General features: G+C 44.2%; 1 protein-coding gene across 1 annotated transcript in view; it reads right to left on the bottom strand.

Moving 5' to 3' along the window:
- Positions 1-23,126, bottom strand: part of efnb3b (ephrin-B3b) — an 80,744-nt gene that overhangs the window by 4,517 nt on the left and 53,101 nt on the right. Inside the window, exons 3-4 of the mRNA XM_073475097.1 lie at positions 3,955-4,047; positions 1,231-1,293 (exon numbers count right to left, since the gene is read on the bottom strand). Of these exons, the coding sequence (XP_073331198.1) occupies positions 1,231-1,293; positions 3,955-4,047 (156 nt within the window). The remainder of the gene's footprint in view (positions 1-1,230; positions 1,294-3,954; positions 4,048-23,126) is intronic.

Below are 23,126 nucleotides of genomic sequence, written 5' to 3'. Positions count from 1 at the left end.
TTTGCATTTGAGCAAATCTGAGCTCCTGCCACCATTGTTGAGAGTGAGTGTGTGATGTGTATGAAGAAGGAGTGCAGTTTCCTGCAAACTGTGTCAATTCAGATGCTGTGCATATCCGTCCAGAGAGAGATTATCTGTCCATATCCCGATTATGTATTTGTTTACATCCCTAGGGAGGATCAGATTCGCCAAAGCAAACAAAACAAGCGCCCGCGAATAACCAGCAATATTCCAGTTATTAGCTGCGATGATTTCGAGTGCATTCACACGAGGACGAGACATTCTGGTGTAACTGTTGTGTCAGGAGTCAAAACAATCATTCCAGATAAGTGCGTGCTAATATGTCCTTATGTGAGAGTCGAAAATGTGTAAAACCGCTCATTATGTGTGTGATGTAAATCAGCGCTGTCGTGTGTCCAGTGTCATCTGTCTCACTCGAGTAAAAACAATGCATACTATTGTTGCCATTTTCGCGCATGCAGTTCTCACCTATGTGAGGTATGGACAAGTGATTGGACAATGTGTGAATGCCCCAATTCACACGTCTGGTATAGTACACAAATTCAAAAAGAGAGAGAAAATAAACACAACTGATGTTCTTTCTCCTCCACTGAATGACTGAGCATGAATCTAAGCCTCTCTCCGTTCCATCTCCTTGTTCTATTCCCTTCTCCTCTTTGCTTTTCAATTATTCTTTTCTTTCTCCTCCTTATGTGCCTCCCACTTCTACCCTCTCTGTTCCATCACTCCCCTACGTCTCTTCGTCTCTCCCCTCATCTTTCCGTAATTCTCATTTCTTTCTTTCTTCCTCTCTCTAGACGGAACTACCGAATCCAGGCCACCCAAACTAATGACAATAATAATTCTCTGAAATGTCGCCGCCGGTCTGGCCCTCTCTCCTGCTGCCCTCTCTCGGTATCTCCCCCCTGCCTCTCTTCTTCCTCCCTCTCTTTTTCTTGTCCTTCTCCCAAGGTAGCTATTAGCCATCCATTCCCCGCCTGCAGCACTTAGCTTGGAGGGCCGCGCGCAGAGACGAGGAGGAGAGAGAGAGAGATATATGGAATTAAATAGAGAGATCCGCAGATGTCACCGCTGCACATTCTCCATCTGTCGCCTCCTCCCTCCCTGTCCCCGCTGCTTTTCTTTTTATCTACCAGTCTTTACATATTCCTTCCATCCATTCTATGGATGGATCCACTGAGGATTATCTCCATTTGCTCTCCTGCTTACCTGGGTTTCTGTTGGTGGTGCGTCCCGCTGGCGGCTCCTTCTTCGGAGGCAGCCCATATGGGCCTGTGGAGGGGAAAAAAAGGGTGGAATATGAGCAGAATGACAGAAAAACTGAGACAGCCTCTATCTGCTACATCAGCCAAGGCTCACAGATTTGGAACTAATAAGTGACATTAGCAAACAGAGAGGCAGCCAGAGAGAGAAATACAGAGGCGCTTTAATAAAGGCTACCCTCCCTTCCATTCCCATTACAGGAGAGCACATATTGATTGGGCCTCCGTGCGCCGTGTAGGAGCACTTTTCCATTTGTTTGAATGGGAAACTAAAGAGAGGCCGTTTGTTGTTTTGGCCAGAGTGAATTTACACAAGGCCATAACGGCTTGTAATCTGTAGTCGCTAAATCAGGCCATCTGTCTAGCAAGCCCTCAGTAATAGTGATGGCATTAAAGTGCGTTTATGTGACACATGCAAGCACACACACACACGCAGATGCAGCCATTGTAGAAGTGCCACTCCTCAATGGCGAAAGAGATGGTTCAGAAAATACTAATTTTGTTCACTTTTGAGCCATCTGGCCAACAGTAGGCTGCAAGAATAGAGGTTTATATCTGGATATGACTATTCACCCTGCAGTTTATGCTTCATTTGATGAAAGAAAGTCTGTTATTGGTCATTGCAGCAGCAGGGGAGGGCAAAATTGATATGATCATAGGGTCCTTATGGATGACACTGTACAGTAAACCCACAAGAATACACACAAAACTGCTGAATGTGTGTGTGTGTGCCCGCACAGCCATCAACCTATACATACTGACATTTAGAGAAGTGTAGGGCTATTGGCTGGTAGCTCCCTCATGACAGTCAACCAAACAGAAGTTGGGGGCGGTGCTGTCTGGATCAATAGAAACTGCTGTGTGGTCAGTGGGGGCTAGTGGAGGATGGTTCAGAATGTGTGTGTGTGTGTGTGTGTGTGTGTGTGTGTGTGTGTGTGTGTGTGTGTGTGTGTGTGTGATAGAGACAGAGAACAAGCAAGATAGATAAAAAACCAAATAAGAGAAGACAGGTCAACGTATGTGTGCGGTGCAAAGGTACAAGTGTGTGTTATGCGAGTGTGTGTGTTCCTCGGAGCGGAGCAGCGCGCCATATCTCATCAGAGATCACCATGAAGCGGCACGCCGCTTATTTAGACGACAAACAACACGGACGTGACCTTTCAGCCACATTGCAGATAAGACAGAAAGACAGAGGAAGACAGAGGGAAAAGAGTGAAAATAAGAGAGAGGGAGAGTTGTAAGGAGAGATGGCCAGCATGCAGAATGAAAGGGAGCTGATGAGGACAGGGAGAAAGGGAATTTGAAAAGGAAGCGAGCAATGTTGCCTGAATGAAAAGGGGTTAAAAAAAAAGAAAAGTAGCAAACGCAGAGGGAATAGAGAGAGAGATGAAACAGGAGCAGAGTGAAAAGGGAAAGATGACAAATAACAAAATGTGTGTGTGAGTTTTAGTGCCTCATGGAGGTGTGTAGAAGTGGCGAAGGGGGGTTGGATGTGTGTGTGAGGGAGGGAGGTAGCATTTCCATTGCCGATGCGGTGAAAAAGCCAGGGGGAAAGAGAGTGTGTGTGGTGGTATTTCTATTGAGCTGAGCTGACTGTGCTGATGTTACGGGCTGATAGAGCCACAGCAGCGCCACTTGGTTCTTTGATGAGGAGCACCTACAATACACAAGGCCTGATAACACGGGATAGGCTATGAGAAATGGAAATAGGCGAGCGTGTGTTCATGTGTGCGCGTGTGTGTGTGTGTGTGGGGGGGGGGGGTCGTGTGAAGGACAGGTGCCCATTATGTGTAGGAATGTGCAGGTCAGTGAAAATGCTTAAATGGGTGTTTTTTCTGCTGTTTTTCTGAAAAGCCGGCATGTGAGGGTCATTACCTGTGAATATTTTCCAAACAAATTAGAAGAGTGTGCAGCCACGAGTCATTAAAAATCCCTGACTGTGTGCTTTAACACTGAATGGAGTCATTTTGTTATCGCGCTGTAGCTGGCAGGTCTGCTGCGCGGGGAAATGTGTGTGATCCTGTGTGTACGTGTGTGTCCGTGCGCCTGCTGGGACGCTTCGGTCTGGTTGTCTGCGCCCCGCTCACCTGTGCGCGCTCGTGTTGTTTCACATGCGCGCTAATGTCCGTGCCTGAAATGTATATCCCGCACGGGGATGTGCGAGTTTCAAAGAGTGTGTCTGAGCGTGTGTGTGTCCAGCATGAGTCAGTAGTAGTTAAAAGGCAGAGTGAGAGCAAAGTCAACAGGGCTCATTAAAGCTGACTGATCCCACACTTCTCTGCTGTTCTCACCACTTAACGAGACCTAATATGCTCAGCGAGAACACACACACGCAAAGAAGGGGTGTGCCTGTGTGTGTGTGTGTGTAAAAAAGAGGGAGATAAGAGAGATGGTTCAAAAGTGGAAGAGGCTGCGTGTCAGATAAGGTGCAGTAATGAACATGTAGCGCTCTGCACTGTACAGATGGGAGATGATGTGAGATGCCAATGTGTGTTCGTCACACTGTGTGTTAAGTGAGAGATTGTGTGTGATGCACGAAAAAACAACGTGTGGCAGAACCCGGTACATATGGGAGATCTCACATGTGTGTCTGCGTGTGTGTGTGTGTGTGTGTGTGTGAAAGAGAAAAAAATGTGGAAAAAGAGAGGTGAGAAGAAGAAGGAGAACTTACTCTGCCCCACTTTCAGCACCACCTTCATGCCTTGCGTGGCACACACTCCGCCTCTCATGCTATCCAGGCCTTGACGCGTCCCATCTGACGTAGCTGGAGGGATTGAAACAAAAAAACATAATTAGCCAAGAAGCAGGATGGTATACACACACACATATATATATACTTTCACACACACACATGCACACACACACACAGAGTGGAAATCCATCCATTAAAGCCCCACAAACTCGCCCTCTCAATCTATATCCGACGCCAACAATAGCTTCTATTCATATGGTCGGCCATTCCAGAGAGTCAGCGACTGACATTTGCAGAGGCAGCGATTTAAAACTCCACCAGAAGCTCTGAAATGTCAAACTACGAGGCGGCAGCACTTTAATAAGTCCTCATTTAGCAGTCCGCTGGAATTCATTAACACCCCCGCCGCGCCGCATGGACTCAACCGCTTTCAGTCAACTGCAATTGCTGCTCGGGCTGGAGAAATAGCAGGAGAGGGGGGTAATTTAGAGAGGCATGGACTGACTGATGGAAAAAAAGGGGATGGTAATCCAATCAGGGGCGCATATGAAATAAAATGGAGCCCCTGAGACACAACACACTGTGTGTGTGGAGAGAAACGGCACCTGACTGGTTGGAAAACAGACTGTCACGAACTACTATCGCTGCTTTTGTTTTAATCAGGCGGATCAAAGAGAGGTTTTCCATTTATAATTGAGGGACTGATTCGTTAACAAAGGCATTTAGGTATTTAATATTCATTTTGAAGCTACAACGGCTTTATTTATCGTGACAAATGCAATGAAAACAGACACAGATATGGCGTGTGATTTCACATCCCAACCGGTCGTTTCTACTGCAGGCCGGGGGAGGTCAAGCAGTGCTGACAGAAAGTGCACAGGCGAGAGAGGAGTGTGTGAGCATGAATCCCTGTAACACTCCAACACTTCGTCTTACATAAAGCAAGTCAGTGAAAGCATTGGAGATCACTGGTCTGCAGGTCACAGGAGGAGAAGAAGGAGGGAAGATACACAGAGAGAATCAGGATGGAGGAATCAAGCAGCATAATATGAAGCTGTGGAAGAGGAGAGACTATAAGTTTTGTTCTTATCCCTCCTTTGTTGCCGTTTCTTCCATTTTTTTGCCTCGACTTGACAAAAGAAAGAACGATGAGGGGTGAAGACAAGAGAGAGCTGCAGTCTCTAAGCCTTTTGATCAGATTTTGGAAATAAATCTTTGGTTTTAAAGTTTAATTTAATAGAGATACTGATGTGTCTCCACAGCGGATAGTAAAAAAGACAGTAAACATATTCTTCCTCCTTCCACCAAACCTCTCAAACGCCCCTGCACACACCACCCGTCTATCCTTATTTCCCCCGTTATAGCCCGTGGGCTAACCCTCACCTTGTCTCCTTAAAGAAATATAAAAAATTATTTTCCCAACGCCACTTCGCTTCAGGCTATAGATTAGCCCGTCTGAAGCGAAGCAGAAAGGGAGGGAACGGGCGGATGGTGGATGGCTCCGCAGAGAGAGAGAGAGAGAGGGAAAGGGAGGTGTGAAAAAGAGGCAGCTTTACTTCTAACACCTCCCTCTCTCTCTCTCCTTCCATCCCTGCAGGACGCAGAGTGTGAAAGCAGAGGAGGAGAGAAGCAGGCGGAGGTCAAGGCGAACAGCAGTACGGTGGGAAAGCCAGCAGACAGGGATGGATGAAGGGATATACTGAGAAGGTTTAAATAAAGTGCTGTAAAAAAGTTTGCAGGTTCCTCAGGTTTCTCTACTATTTGTCGTGTTACCAAATCATTTTAGATCGTAGTATTTTTATTTTTATCTGTCTGAGCTCTGTGTAATGTAGGAGGGAAGTGTAATTTATGTCAATGAAGTTCAAATTAATGGAAATAAGTAGAGTGTGCCAAATTAAGTACAGCTCTAGTTTCGTCAGCGCTTAATCGTGTCATTGGAAAATACTTTTAAATATATTTTTGGCTGCTCACACTTCATATCCAGGTTGTAGCAACGTGTTTTGAACATTAGAGACACTTGGAGGAGTTTCAGATTAAGCCTCATGCAACAACCGTTTGTATTTTTGGCATCAGACATCATGACAGCTCTGATGACTCGTTAGCAGCTGGACTATTGACATTTTCTAATTGTTTCTGGTTGTTATGTTATCGCCTGCTGATTCCTGACAGCAGGGCTTGAAGCTCCGGGGGTGAGAGTTTCCTTTGTTTCTTTTTGTTTACTTTTAGTGAATTAAACTTGCCAGCAATCATAAACAGGTGGTGCTCATCAAGTTGAAAGAAGCAATTTACGACAGGTTGGTGCAGTTAAGACAGTTTGGTGAGCGTGATCTCGAACAATCACGGAAGTAAGAGTTTTGTATCTAAAAAAACAAGGAAAATGGTTTTGTGTGAGGCCCATTGTCAGGACTGAAACATATTAAAACAACAAACATAACAAAGAATAAAACTAGAATGTCCTTCCATCTTATTTTCTGCCTTGTCTGAAAATATGGTTAAACGTTAGAACTTTATCAAAATCATTCAAGATTTCATACCACTTTAGTGTTAAACTGTCAATGTGTCATACATAACAATATAATAGAATACACACTTGTTTGTCATTAAATTATTAATATTTCTTTTCTCTAGTCTTTATTTGCATATGTTTGGTATTGAGGTAATCCGAGAGTAGTCAAGATACATTACTTTAATATTTAATACTACATTTTGTCATTATATTAATGACTATTAATTAACAGGTAATTAGTAATGTATTGGGATACATTTTTAAAGTAACCCCCCCCCCACCCTGAAGATAATCACCCTGAAGATAATCACCCTGAAGATAATCACCCTGAAATCATTCTAAAGCACAGCAAAATTTACATTTAAGGTGTATACAAATTTGTTGTTTTCACCGGTTACCCAATCAAATGGAGCTACCCACAGTAGCCCAGAGTGATGTCTTTTATAGCTTTTCTGTCCAACCAACAGCCCAAAGACTCTTCATTTACTGTTATAAATGACAAAGAAAAATAGAAACATCTCAAATGTGAGAGAATTACCTGAACAATAAATCTTTTTATCAAAATGTTGGTCTATTCATTTTCTTTTGATCGACTAATTGCTTAATCGACTAATCATTGCAGCTCTAAGGAGAAGTTTATCCATTTTGTTCACCATGAAACACACCAAAATATATTAATTTGCAGCATTTTAAAATACAAATATAAATTAAATATAAAAATATAAAAAATGTTAAGAAGTAGTAGTTTGAGCCTTTAGATTCTGTGCAAAACAGACTTTTGAATTGAGTTCTTTACACAGATATAATCAGTTAACAAACTAACTGAATGCAACGGCACTAAACACATTTATTTATAACAATTTATTTATAATTATGTTTATTTTTTCCATGATTAATTACATTATGAGTACAAAATATTAAATAATGAAATCAATGATTTAAAATGTATAATCTATCCTAATTATCTTAAAGCTAAAAACATACTTTTACCCTCCACTAAATCTCATGGCAGGGTGCACACAGTGTGATAAAGATTGGCTGCGGGGCATAAAGAGATTGTAGCAGCTCTGATTAGAGGAAGGCATGGAGGGATGGAGTAAATACCCTCAACTGGTCTGAGAGACAAGGGTGGAGAATTTCTGAGAGTAATAACTCCTGACACACGACGGAGGACAAGAAGGTGACGGGAGACGAGGGAGGTGAGGAAGACGAGAGCGAGGAAAGGAGGAGGCCATGCAGGGAAGCGAGGCAGGGAGACTGATTGCCTGTGACAAGCTGTTGGGTGATATGATGGGGACAGGAGACTATGTGAGACGATAGAGATGACCCAGAGCCCAGTGGACACAGGGAGGAGGAGGAGGAGGAGGAGGAGGGGGGAAGATTCATAGAAAGAGCGGGGGGAAAAAAGGAGAGAAGTTAAAAACAGAAAGTAAGGAAAGAGTTTAAATGACATGATAGATAGCAGAGAGGTAAAAGACTCTAATGTCTCCATTATGGAAGAGTGGAGCGGTAATGGATACAAAGAAGAGGGAGACACAGACAGAGACAGACTCTGAGAGCAAAGGGAGCCAAATTGAAGCCGGAGAGCCGCCACAAATGTTACTTTGCAAATGCAAGTTATTTTTCTAACATCGTAATCAACAGGTCACAAATATCACACAGGCAATTTTTGTGAAAACAGTGAACTGTATCCCGACAAATCCTCTTAAATCCATTAGACGTGTTACAGGTGCCACTATTTCTGTGAATGTCAATTTCACAGGCACAACGCGAACAAAGAGATCAGAGCTGCTTTGTCCTTGGATCGAAAATATTCCCCCACCCAATCTCGCTTGATAAACACTGGAAATGAAAATTCCCTCGCACATGAGGGGGGCGGGGGGCGGGGGATATCACCAAATCAAGGTAGAAGTAATCAGAGAACATCTGTGAAATCCTGATGACAGACAGAGATGAGAGCGGGAAAGATGGAGAGATGCTGGAATGGCGTGCCTCAAATCTTTCCCCTCCTCACTTTGGGAGAGAGAGTGGGGAGGAGTGTGTCGAGCAATTTGGGATGAGATAAGAGGAGGAAGGAGGAAGAGCGGCGACAGTGGAGGAGGGAGAGACAGGGGAGGGAGAGGAGAGATGAGTAATTGAGACAATGATCAGCAGTGATGGGGGGGATGTGAAGCGCCAGAGGACAGAGGAGAGGAAGGGCGTCGCTCCGCCACCCTGATTCGACAGGAAGACAGGAGGGAGAGGCGGAGGAAGTGGAAAAACTTAATTAATGAAATAATACCGCAGTCAACCTCAATCAGCCTGCACAGCGCCGGGGCTGTGCACACAAGGAGGCGGGCGGCCGGGCACGCAGGCCGGGGGAGGGAGTGTGTATCTAGTCCATAGAAAAGATCACAGAGTGGATGAGAGTCTTTCTCTGTGTCTCGCTTGTTATTACCAAGGTCAGCGCTGGGCCAAGCTTCTTCACTGCCTCCGTTATCGCGGCTGAAGTCGGCCCACAGTTACATAAAAACAGCAGACGACTCCATTGAATCTTATCTCACACGGCTCATCATTCGGGGACTTTGAACCCCCAACGTCCGACATTCGTCCAGCTCTGTATCAACTGTCACCCGCCGCAGTGGACCGCATGCAAAGCTGCTTCATTTGCATCAAGACGCAGCACAGACCCCAATGTTTGCCCTCCCACTCTATTCCTTCCCCCTCCTGTGGCGTGTTTCGCAGCCCAGGATATATATTCCACACATGCTGAGTGACAGCCGGCCTCCCGCAGCAAAACACTCGCTCCTGTGTGAGGGATGTGAATTTGTGTACATGCTGATGTTGTTATTTCCATCACGTCCTTCTGCCTCGTTGGGACACCACTCACATTTCACTTTGCTCGAAAGTCACAAGAAGAAGTGTCGTTATATCGCCTGATTTCATATATACATCTGCTTCTGGCTTTTAGCGCAATCTGCTTTTTTTTCCCCCCAGCTTTTTGCTGCATTATGTTTATATCTGGAAATGGAAACAGGGCTGAATGAGCATTTGAACTGAAGATGCACTGCTGAATCCAAGGCTGGATTATCAACCAGACCCCGTGGCCCCTCAACTGCAGGGGTTGAAAATTAACCCAATACAATAACAGTTGTTGATTAATGATTAATTAACTTATAGTTAATAGTTTACAAACCATGAAATACTTGATAAACTATTTACCAAGGAGTTGTACAGGTTTAAAAATGTCAGTTGCAAGTTTACAATAAACAATTGCTTTGTTTGTTAACAGGGAAATAACTATTAAGTAAAGTACGGATTGACTGATGGGTTTTTTTCAGGGTCGATACCGATACAGATTATTAGTAAGGAGACCAATAATCAATAATTGGAGCTGATATACCATATATTTGCAGTAAAGATGAAAATGTAAAAAAATGTCAAAATTGAGAATAAGCAGTAGAATAAGTACAATTTACAATTTTTAAATATTTGTTCTCTACGTGAGTATTGCTGTTGAGGGTCCCTGCGCCCAAGGGTATAGGTTTGGTTTTAGAGGTAAGAGTAAAAACAAATGAAGTCAGGGGCCCAAATTGGTTCGGGATGTCCACATTAATGGTAGTTTAACAAACCAGAAAAAAACAATGCAGTATTTGTTACATACTAAGTGGTGCCTGCAGTCCTCTTCAGGCTGCAGTTAGGACAGTAACCTACATGTAGCCTGGAAGGCAAAACCTGGGGCTAAATTAAAAACTGCTACTTGTAAACTCAAAGCTGTGAGCATTTAACTATAAGTGGCCGAGATGAGGCATATTTCAGTGTAGTATTTAATGTGTTTTACTTTAAGATGACAGGATATATAATGCACTGAGAGGAAACGGGGTCAACGGGGGCCCCGAGGCAGATTAATGCCACCCATGTCAAGCTGCAGGTTTATTATGATGGCGGAGATTGAGGTGAATCTGTCTGTGTACTGCAGCTGCGCATAAATACTGTTTGTGTGGCCAAGCTATTGTAACAGTCCAAGCTAGCTTCTGCACCACACACAATCAAATTACACACACATGGTTTGAGTGCAAAGTGGGAACATCTTCTCCGATGACAGCTAGATTAAAAGGGAGCAATAATGGGCATGTGGCGTGCAGTGAAAGAGCAGATTAAACAACAAACGGAATGAATAAACAAGCAAACAACAGAAGAACAAAGCTCGCTCGCTCGTGTGGTCTCACTTTCCACAAGCGGCGGCGGCGCCCCCGCTAGCCTCTGGTGTGTGATGCCCTGTTAGCCACGTCATGAGTGTGTCGGGTTAAGGAACGCAAGTCATCACGAATGCAAATGCAACGTGAAAGACATAAACGCAAGTGGGTGTTTCGTACTGCTCGGGGCACACTGGAGCATGCTAGGGCTGGGGTGTGTATGACTGTGTGTGTTTGTGTCAGCGTGTGTGTAAAGTGTTCCCATCTGTGCAAAGCAAAAACCAATGTGTTGCTTCACAGCAGCTTTGCCTTTAAAATCCTGCTTTTAGTTCCACTTGTTTGGCTTTTGCACTGCATTCCCCCAAAACAACCACGAAACTAAGTTTGTCACTGGGAAGTGTGTGTGAGTGTGTGTGGGTGCAGAAGGGGACTTGGGGGCGGGATTTACAGTCGCCTTCCTGTTTAAATTTGTAGGCCTTACTCTCCAGAGGCTCTATGAGCTCCATGTGTGTCATCTGGATGATGAAGCGCATATAACCTGATCCCCTCTCCCCTGAGGCGGAGCTGAAGGATTCATTCCCTCTCTCTCCCCTTTCGCCACACGTCCTCGCTCCCTCCCAAAAAATCCTGGATCTCGCCGTCGAAATTTCCTGTAACCAAAAACGTCTTCATAAATCTCCTATGGCGCTTTTATAACCTGACTATGACGCATTAACGAAGCTATCACAAGCCATTACCTCGTGGCGGCGGCTGCAAGGAGGGGAAAAGGCATTAAGTTGTGTACTGAAACAGAACGGGCATTATTTTAGCTCCCCCCTTAAAAAAAAAAAACACACACACCATACCGAGTATTATTTTCACATTCCACCTCCAAATACACAACACGCCATTACTTCCAACATAGCATGAGGTTTTCCAAACTTTTCTTTCTGCAAAGAATGCAGGTTTTTTTGTGCTATTGTTGCAGACAAAGGCCCACTGTTGACTGTGTTGTGGTAGCACTTGATCCATAAATGGGACCAGCTACAAACAAGGACAACACAAAAGACGTCTGCATGGTTGGCGCCTCTGTTGCACAACGGCATGCTGGTATGTGTGGTTTGGAGACAGGATATGTGTTCGTTACATGAGGTAATGCAAGAGAGGGTAGAGGCTTGATAAAGACTTTTGTTGTTCAGAGGTTGGCTCGTTAAATATAAAAGTCATCCGCTTTTTCCTATTTATGGTCAAATTGTACCTCTATGTTGTGTTTTGAGTGGAAAGAATCTCGAATTATGGAATTTAAAGACAGAATATGTAACATTTCCACATTTAATTGTCTAAAAACGATAGGACATTTGTTGTATACTATGTTGACTTGTGTATTCTTACTATGCCGAATGTTTCCAACAATGTTCAAACCTGAGAAATCTATAATTTCACTCAAGATAATCACATTTTCATTTGGTCACCTGTTGCTATCACTTTCAGAAAAACACCAGATGATACACCGGGGAGTGAGAAAGGCAGTCGGTGAACGTGACGAATCGTAGCGTGAATAAAACTTTAAAATATTACCTTGTCTGTGAACATTTCTGCCTAAGTCACTTCATCATCAACAATAGTGATGGTTTAACAATGAAAACAACAATTTCTCCCACGATCCAACGCTACTTTTGTCATCACGATCCCACGTCTTTTGTTTTCATTGAGACTCCTAACAGAAGACATTACGTAGTGTGCGTTTTAAGGACACTAAGTGGTTTCTATGGTTACTAATCAGCGTACTAATTTTTATAGTAATAGTCTTAATGGTTTTTTTGACATTTAATTGACTCATGCAACACTGAAAGGGTAAAATAAATCAAATTAATTTACTATCGAAAGTGCATGAACAAATTAAAGCTGTGTTCCTCATGCTGGCAACCAAATTGGCTGATTTCTGATGGGAACTCTCTGTAATGATGTGATTTAAAATGAGGCAATTTGACGAGTGTGATTTTCATACTTGTTCAAACTTGTCCAAAAGTAAACTTCCTGATGCAATCTGTGTCGTTTCAGCCGGTTTTCTTGCACGCTTCGGCGCACGTGTTTGTGTGAGAGAGAGAACCAGGACCTGGACCGGCCAACGTTGGGAGCCAAGTCACGGTCACAGGTTGAACTCACATGATGCGTCACATGCCGACCAAAAAGACACACATAAATCCACAGAGAAGAATCTCACGCAGACCCTCCGATTTCACACATGCCTCTACAGAAGAGACACCATTAGCTCCAAACCCAGACATCAACTTTTACACGTAAGTCGCATACACACAATCCACTGGGGGAAAATGATCTCGGTGTCTTTGCTTGCGTGCGGTTGATCTCTCCTCTGTGCTCGATGACATTTTAATTCTCAGCAGTTATTCGCTTTCCATCCATCCTGTTCTATTACGATCACCCCCACCCGCCTCTTCATTCGCCCTCTCTCTCTCCTCTACCCCTCCCCTCCCTCTGTTCCTCCGTCTTTCGATGTCCCGTGCGCTTGGAGGGTGGGCGACTCTGAAATCACATCGTATTAACCTCCAGCACCAAAACGCACACAACAAACTGGGCCACGGCGCAGCAGCCTCCGCCCTCCCTCCTTCCAAACAGGAGGACTGGAGCGAAGAACGCACCTGATCTCTGCATCTGACAAACACACACATGCACGCACGGCGCTGGGAGGGAGTCTGATTGCTTGTGACAGATGCGCTGCCATTTTATGGCTCAGTTCTGCGGCGGCGGGTAAAAAACATTGTTGGAGGCCTGAAAACTGCGGCTGTTTTCTGTCACGTTGTTTGCCTTTGACTAAATCCATATCGTGATTTATTAGACAGCGCTGATTGTGCCTCGCTGATAATCCAGATGGGTATTGTCGTGTTTTATGTGTGTGTGTGACCTTACTGATGCATTCTCGTATGTCTAAATGTTTCATGGAAGTGTGCAAAGGTCATGAATGTTTGCGCGCGTGTGTGTGTGTATGCATGACAGATCATCTGGTTTGATGCACAGCGGGTTAATGATAGTTGTCGGCTGCAACATTAACACAGTATGGTCACTGTGTCTCTGCACATCAATAATCTATCTACGCACAACCTCCTAAAGCTGCTTATGGCGTCTATAAGAGATATATATAGGGCTGACAGGGGGTGGGGGGTGTTTATCACTGTCAGTGAGGGAGGGCCATAAATAAGGTCATCAGCAGGCCTAAACACACGGGTCCTTTCATCCACTCATTCTCCTTAATGAAATGAAAAGACACAAATCGTGGATGAGCAAACGTAATGAGTCTGACTGACCAATCCGGAAAATAATCCACGGCAAATAAATGTGACCAGCAGAGCATAGATGTGCATAATGGACCAAGAGAAAGACAGGCAGGCACAAAGCGAGGGAGAAAAAAAAAAAAAAAAAGCTAAAGCAAAAGAAAAGAGGGAGCAGGGCCATTAAAAAGAGGCCTAGTGACTGGGTGGATGAGCCTTGTGTAACGTCAGTAAAGTGCTAGTCATGTAGGACAGTCACGACCAATGTTCCTTACAACTGGGTCAATGTTCCCGTCCCGGGGCAGCGAGGGCACTCTGCGTGCTCCTCTGCGCGTGTGCGTGTCGTCAGTATCTATCCGTTAACTCCCACTAACCTGCAAGAAAACCGTTGTCCCTGCAACGCCTGTCAAGTGCACCTGTGAGTGGACCTCCATGCATATTGAATGAATACTTCAATGACTACTTATCAATACTTAATGAATACTTATCAGTGAATCCCTGAGTGACTTCTACAGCACTGATTTTTTTTTTTTTTAAAGGCTTTTAAAAGGCAATGCAAAGCCCTTTTAGATGTGGCTCAGTACGTAACGCGGGCCAGCGCCGGCGGGGCAGAAGAGAGAGAGCTGAGCGGGCCGCAGAGTTCATGGTCGCGTTTGAACGTCTGAATGTTATATTTTCCAGCGGCGGCCGAGGTCGATCGCTGCAGTCGCAGGGAGTGAGAGGTAACACTCGACTGTATCGTAGGGAATCTGGCTGCCTGCAGACCCCGGCGTGCGTGCGCCCATGTCTGCGCATGTCCTTGTCTGTTGGTGTCTGGCGGCATGTGTCCGTCTTAAGGTTTTGTGTGTGCGTGTGGGTAGCCGTTCTGCATTATATCAGCCACTAGATTGGAGGCCTGGAGAAATGGGTCAGCGCCAGCCTCGTCGTTCCCTCTCACTGTCTCTCCTGCTCTGTGCTCATGTTTTTTTTCTTTTTCCCCAGCCTTTCTTATTCCCAAGTCGCGCCCAGAATAAAAACGAAACACCTCCGGTTGTCCACTCCTCCTGCGGCTGCCTGGATCTGGGTTAAACCAGCCAAGTCCATCACTCACTCCCTCTTTCCCCTCCTTCCTTTCTCCTTTTCTTTTCTTTTCTTTTCTGTTGAATGAAGGAACTCTAAGAAGTCTCCACTTGTGTATCTTAATAATCTCGGCCCGGGGAAGGAGACACACACAGTGTAATGACATGGATGTTCAGGAGAGGAAATGAGACATCAGATCTGTGGAGTAAACAAAGCAGGCTTCCATGTACGCTGAAACACTCTCCGACTCCTGACATTTAGATTGAAGACTCAATCGTTGTGATCAACAATTGTGATTTTGATAAAAACTCATTTAGATTTGCCTCAAATGAAAATGTGTCGCGGTACATTTCCACCTCACTTGGTGTCATTGTGACTTCGATCTGTCTAGCTCGTAGCCTACAGCATCTCCGTCAGGGTGGCCTCACTCACACACACACACACACCTGTTGCAAAACCAGTCAGAAGGGGAAAGACACAACACAACACAGGTAACAGGACACCGTAGTCATGACCAATAGCACTGGAGGGATGTCCCCCATCTCCCTCTCTTTCATTAATGCCCCCATCATTCATCCTGTTGTCCTGTTTTTTGGGCTCGTAAGTTACCCCCAAATCCCTCCCCTCCCCTCCCCGCCCATGCACTCACACACTCACACACACAAACACAAGGGATCGCACATTGACACACCTGTGTGAGCACCGGATCACTAGATAAAAGCCCTCAGTCTCACATTAGCCTGATTTACTGCCTCAATTTAAGCATGAATTCTGTGCAGCGAAGAGGAAAACAGGAGACAACTACACCTAACTCGCACTTCCACGTCTCCTGTCACTTTGTCATACTTTCATCACGGGGTAGGGAGAGAGATGGAGGGGAGGGGAGAAAAAGGCATCTGTTGCAGCAATCACTCTCTCCTCCAGTAGCTCTCGCTTCCCCTCCTCTCCCAACATCTCCCTCGCCTTTCAATTATTGCTTTCTGTTTCCAGCCTTCCTGCCGTCCCCTTCTTTGTAGGGGCTTCCTCTCAGGCAGAGCCTAGCTGTGACATTGTCTGTCATTGCAGGATTACAGCGTTGGCACCTCGCCACGAACAAGCTGGAGACGCGGAGAAGGCGACCCTCGCTGCGTGCGTTCTTGCTCTGCCATGGGGTACAAACCCTTCGACTAGAAAAACAACTCACAGAAAACCGAATTTATCTGAAGTCTAAACTTCCCTCTGGGACATTGAGCTGTCAGATTTCCTTAATGTAAGTGACTTTGAGTTAACTTTGCAGCTGATGGTGACTTTTAGATAATAACGCTATTGCTGAAAAATTGCCATGATACAATTTAGGGAGCGCTGAGCTTACAGCTTGACCCTCACGCTTATTAAAGGCTTTTACGACTATTTTTGGATTCATTTTGTTATTTTATGACACTTTTTTTTTTGTGAAGCTTTTTCTTCGAAAATCAAAACCAATCTAAGGATTAAGTATTCACTTGAAATGTGAATGAAACACCATCAAGTTGAAACATCACAGGGCAAGTCACTATGAGATTACATAAAGCCTCTCTCAAGGACAGGCGGCCATCGTGCCTATTTCCTGCTTTTGGGTTTGATATGTAGGTTACGCTTCTTTTGGTAAAATAGAAAATTGGCGGAGCAGGGGAGCAGGAGGGGGACAAGTTGCTCGACTGAAGGACAAACGTCTGGTGAAACAGGAAGCTAGGAACAATGCAAAAAAAGGAGGGAAGTGGGTCGACGGTCTGAAGGGAGGAACGTGACAGCGATCTGTGACATGTAGCAGGAGAGAAAGAAAGCGAAAAGCAAGTGGGAAGATGGCGGCGGAGAGAGGGGAGGGGTTTCTAAATTAAGAAGAAGGGAAGCAGAAGGGTGTTGAGGAGGCGGCGGCGGCGGTGGAAGAGCGAGGGTGAGAGGAAGATGGGAAGAGGCAGAGTCCATGGGAGACTGGAGCTGTTAGAGAAAAGGGCCTCATAAATGTCACTCCTTCCTGGGTGATATTAATGTCGAAATGTCAAAGACCCAGAACTTACAGGAGGTTAGGTCTCCTAAATACACACAAACACATGTATGAACACTTTCAAACACACAGCTATTCCCCTCAGACAATGACTTTTGAAAGGAGGCAGTGAAGGAGTGGGCCTGCAGAGGAGCTGTACATCTTAAAGACTGTAATTACACATAACTGTCAGTCTAATTAAGGCTTTTAATGAACTCCATGAGAGCTCAGAAAGGACAAAAACCGCCAGCCGCCGGAAAGTGTTGTGCGTGTTTGTTTGCGTGTGTGTGTGTCTGATAAATGATGCGCTCAACGAAGAACGTGCACACAAACGCCAACACAATCAAACATTTTAATGAGCCTGAGTGCAGCTTTGAGGCCCACTATCTAATAAACATGCATACCTGTAAGGGCGTCTCATCTCCTATTGCAACACACACACACACTCACACACACAGAACTAATTGTCCCTGTCGTCCCCTCTCTATGGTGATAAAGTGCTGAGGCCCTGCCCACTGCAGGAACATGACGGGACCTATAGGAAAGACCTTTGAAACAATTGGATTTGCCATTAAGGAAAACTTTATTTAAGATTCACTTAACATACTTCACAACAGAGGGCTAATCTACATTACACATCATTAAGCTCCGCTGCTAAGAGTCTTGGCTGCACTCTGCTGCTGGCTGGCCAGGTATAGGAAAATAGATTGGAGTCAAAGGCTGGAAAAACGTTAGGTCTTGATCTAGCGGCAGATACAGAGCAATAAGTAGAATCAGATTTTGTTTGATTTTGGGTGGGCAAGCTCATGTGGCATACATCTTGTATACTGATGGCATAGATTACGCTATCTCGAGCTGTTTTTAAAGGGCCAGTTCACCCAAATCACAAAAAAACATATTTTCATGCTCGGTCAGGTAGTAAAATGGGGCTAAATGCGTCAATGTTTGTGGTTCTTTTGTACGACAGAACTTTATTAATGTGAATGTACTGCACAAATCTACTAATGTGTGCATTATAATGATGTAGTATCTTCAGCAGCAGTATTAGTCCCTGTAGAAAAGCACTAGCATTAGTATGACTGACTGAATGTATTGTAAAGGAATAGTAACGCTACGCTTCTAATTTTACTGCATTTTCTAGTAGCTTTTTTTCCCCCAGCAGTGAGCTATTTATTTCACTGGTAGATAAAGACAAAAGATATTTTTTCAACTTGAGAAAGTGGCAGTTTGTATCTCATTTAAAGCTCACTGAAACCCAGGAACAAAACCTTGTAGAGCCGGTCACATTTTGATCCTTTCTCTGTGCCAAGGTGACGACCATGTTGGTGTGGGTGACATATATTGAGTGAGATGATTTAGTTAACTGAGCAGTTTTACACAAAACTAAATGGTATTTCACTATCTTTACAACAAACTGTGACTTTCTTGAATTGCAAGATTATCTTTTAAAAGTAGAGGGATGCCAGCAAATGAGGTTCATGGTTGTCACCCTAAAGTTAGTGCTGCTTCCCAGCACTGAACTCAAAGAAAATGAATGAAGAAAACACACTTCTGCAACCACGCAGAGACTTTTCTGGATGTACCTGATTGGACATTTGCATTTGTGGGCCTGTCTGCTCCCAGATTTCAAACCGGACCAACATGGCGGCTCGTTTAGGAACTCTCTCTTGTTTCTTAAAACATTTTAGGCGAGAAATACAACATGCATGCTGCACGCCCCTGATTTGGACAGAGTAGCTTAAACTCAACCTAAGGCAAATGAAGAAGGGCAAACGCGAAGCCCCATCCCTTTAAACTCAACGTGTCACTATCAGACATTGCACAGCTGTTTACATACACAATGAATAAGAAGCGTGAAAATGACTGAACCTGTGGACCCTTAACCCCTATAGTTAACCCCTATAGTTTCAAAGCAACTTCCCTAACACCTACTTAGAGCCAGTTAAAGCTCTCCTTTCTTTATATAAACAACATCTGACTATGACCACTATTATCCTGTTAGTCTCAGTCTTGCTATAACTGTCATGGCTTCTTTCCACGTCAGGGGCCACTGCCATGATCCATCTTAGTGCCCAAACTCATAGATCAAGAAACACTGGACACACAGAAAACAGTCTCTCTTTTCTTTCTCCCCTGAGTTTTCTTCTTTCACTGCATGCCATTCTTACAACCAGCGGCTATGTCACAGGCTGTAGGCACTACACACACACACACACACACACACACAGAAGCACTTTAAACCTGGCTCACTTTGAGTGTTTAAATGCACCAGCCAAGACTCTGCTATTACACAATCCTGACGAGCATGGAGGTCCTTCTAATGGATCAACACAGTCTCGATACAATGCGGCAGTGTGTGTTGGCTTGCCTTAAATGTCCTTGAACCATGACTGTAATACTTGAATACTGAGTTGTGCGTTTGTGTGTTTATATGTGTGCGTGTGCGCTCTTTGTATGCTTTGTGTGCTTTAGCCTATATGGACATAAACGTTGGAATTCAGTTATGTTTTACTAATCTTCACCAGTACGGCCCCATTCCTCTTCCTCGCCACCCCCCACGGTTACTCTTGTTTCCAAAAGAGGAAAGGAGGAGAAACACACACACACGCGCAGACACACACACACACACATGTACAGAACATGGGAGCCAGCCAGCCGAAATAATACATCTTGACATCTGTGCCTGCATACTGCTCGGGGGAGAGATTGGAGAGAGGGAGGGAATGTGGAGAGAAGAAGGGTGAGATATGAAGAGGAAGATGATGGACAGCAGAAAGCATAGGGCAATTATATACCGTTTGTGTGTGTGCGCATGTGCGTTATGTGTGTGTGTGTGAGTGTATATTTCTATATGTGTGCAACAGTGGGAGAAAAAGAGCGATGACAGTTGTGTTTGTTTAGCTCTCTGTGATTAAAGCAGCCTGCTAGAAGCTGTGTGCTTAGCTGTATGGCAGTCTGTCTGTTCTTTAGTGTGTGTGCGTGTTTAAACGTGTGTGCTCGTGCTTGTCTCTGCTTTTCAGAAAATGCGGGTGTGTGCGCGCTCCGTTTGCGTCTGTCTGTCTTCAGTTTTGAAGTGCGTTTATGTGTGTCTTAAATCTTATTTGCATGTCATGAGTGTGTCTTGGGATTGATGCATGTGAGCCTCTGTGTGCGTGTGTTGAAGACTGTCTGAGTCTACCTCCGCAAATGTGTTTCAGCGTCTAATCTCCTGGTCTCGTTTACTTAAGTGAAATCATCCACGGATGTCTGGTGCATGCGGGACTGGAAAAACCTGTGTGTGCGGCTCATTAGTACAAGGTGTCTCTCGAAGCTGTCCCGAGGTTTGTTTGCATTCCTGTTTGATGCCGAGCTCATTTCAATCCTTCGGCTGAAAGATATCTGTCTGTCTCTTTCTGCCACCTTAGTTTGCAAGTTCAACAAGCCTTATTAACCTGATAGGATCATTCTCAAACCGACAGTAAAGTAATGTAAACAGCACCGAGACTATCAAGATCAAAACAAGTGTGTAAAGTGTGTGTAAAGTTCACCAGAGCATTCCTGTATGTCACACGGATTTTATGGGTGTGTGTTTGTTTAAAAGCAACCATGAAATGATAGTGATTGAATGTAACTAAGTACATTTACTCTAGAACTGTACTTGAACTGGAAGTCTGAGGTCCTTGTACTTTACTTGAGTATTTCAATTTTATGCTACTTTATACTTCCACTCCACTTCGTTTGAAGGCAAATACTGTACCTTTTACTCCACTACATTTACTTGATACATTTAGTTACTAGTTACTTTGCAGATTGCAAAAAACACTGATTCTGATTATCAGAAAAATGCTGAATATCACATCTGATATATGGCAGATAACGGCAGTTTTTTTTACTTTTATACTTTTGATACTTGAGTACATTTATTGCAAGAAAATTACCAATAATGCTCAAGCGCATGTCATATCAGATACTTTAAGATGTTTACTCAAGTAATATTTTAACACGATATTTGTATCTTTTTTTTTTTGTACAAAATGAAGCCTAAGGATCGTGGAACTCTGACTCGACTTGACAAGCAGCAAAATGCTCAATTCACTTGGTTTTACCCATGTGTCCGACCAAAGTGTCCTGAGGGAGGCTCTGCCCACTCACAATAAAGATTCAAAAACATCCACAAAATGCATGAATGACAATGTGATGCTTCATTGATTATTGGGCCTTTTTGTTTTTGTTTTTTTCCACCAGAGAGGATTCACTGTCTCGCTCAAGGGCACTTCAGCAGGGAGGATGCTTGTATCTCTTTCAGCCCGCTAAACACAATCTCAATCACATGAAGTTTTCTTCAAGTGAAAACCAAAAAGCGGGGTTGTGGAACTTATGCTAAAATGGAGATTTTAAGATTTTTAAGTAGCTCAATTCTTATATTCTCTTTTAAGTGTACTTTTCCACCATGTTGTGATGATTCAAAATAAGCATTATGTCCCGATCTGGAAACCTATGGCAAAAATTTTCATTTTCTGATTTCATCTTTTGACTCATGCATGTGAAATTTGCAAGTGGAAAAGTCATTATTCTGCTAGATCTGATAGAAAAAGGAATGCATGTATCTCTCCTGCCGCTCACTTTTCCGTGCTGTCTTTGGCTTACAGCAGGGGAACTGAACGGCGGGAGAGAGGGAGCCTCTAAAAGAGTAATAAGTGTGCCGTGCAGAAAGGAAGCCGGAGACAGTGTGACAGACATGCGGAGCGACAGAAACAGAGAATTAGACGGAGTTGCAGAGGAGAGTTTTCCACCTGTGTGAAACTTTTAACAGGGTCAAGTGTGAGGTGGTGGTGTGAAAACAGCCCGGGCTAATTCATATTTTAAACATGCCACTCACTCACAGCACACACATGAACACACCAAGCTCCCGTGGGATCACAAGCCCACTACTCTTACCTCCAAGGACTGCTCGCAGCTCTTTTAAAGGCCCGGTTTGGAAAAAAAAAAAAAAAAAAAAGCTGCCACCGAATGCCAAAACATGGCAGATGGGAGACATTTTTGACTCGCAAAATCTCACATAACAAGAACTGATTTGCTGGTGTGAGGATTGATATGTGTGATGTGCTCTCTGCACTAAGGGAGCAAAAAGAGTGCACTTCAGCATCAATGTCTTCAATGAGGGGGTACTTAGCTAAAAATATCAGTTCCACAGGAGTACTCGGTGATAAAAAAAAGGTAGCACAAATCCCAGCAAATAGGCAGAATCGTGTTAGCATCTCATATAACACACCAGCCCTAAATAAACGATGACTAATTTGTCACTGGGTGTCATATTTGCGGGTTGAGCGACCTTTTTCTTCCCCCGCCGCCAAAACTTCTTCGATTACTTTATCAGTAATCCGTTTAAGGCGGCGTGCTCCAATTGCTGTAAATCTGTCCCGCTCCTCTAATCTTCAATTCATCACACATTTCCTAATCACGCTCCAAAAATAACAAACCTGGTATTACTTACTCTCTTCTCTCAGCCAAATGCGAGCTATCAAAAGGTTTACGACGTGCGTATGAATCACTAAAGACTAACAAACTATCCCCGTTCATCTTGTTACATTGTAAAATAAAAGAAAAAAAAACATGGAACTCTATTCTTAATTAAAGCTTCAAATAATTTGAAATGGACCCGCAATAATGTAATAGTGCTTTCTTGGCAGGGTCAAGCTTGTAAAAACAGTTCTTAAATCCTCAGAAAGGGACAAACCTGGATAAATAAAGGTTAAACCAATAAAACAGGCCGGCCATTCTCCATTAAACCTTGTCTTTCCTCCCAGCCGGCCGGCTTCCAGGGGCAATGACAGCAGAACCGTTGCTACAGATGAGGTAAGACGCTATTTGCCACAACGGGGCCCTCTTCTCTCTCTCGCGGCGTCACCAAGAGAGCAACCGAGCGAGGCTGGAGGTGCCAATGAATTAGTTCACTGTTTTCACTCATTATACCGAACTGACTGCTTCACTTTCTCTCTGTCTTTATTTACACCCTTTTCTTCATCTCCGACTTCTCTGGCACCACACACACATACACACACAGCCGACAAAGACCCCGCTCATAATGAGGGCATAGCGGTGTCTGAGGGTGTGTTATTCTTTGTGTGGCTGGTATGTGTGTGTGTGTGTCTGTGTGTGTGTGT

Source organism: Pagrus major, chromosome 10, assembly GCF_040436345.1.
Source record: "Pagrus major chromosome 10, Pma_NU_1.0".
Taxonomy (NCBI): Eukaryota; Metazoa; Chordata; class Actinopteri; order Spariformes; family Sparidae; genus Pagrus; species Pagrus major.
The sequence above is the reverse complement of the archived record's forward strand: the minus strand, read 5'-3'. Positions and strand labels throughout refer to the sequence as shown.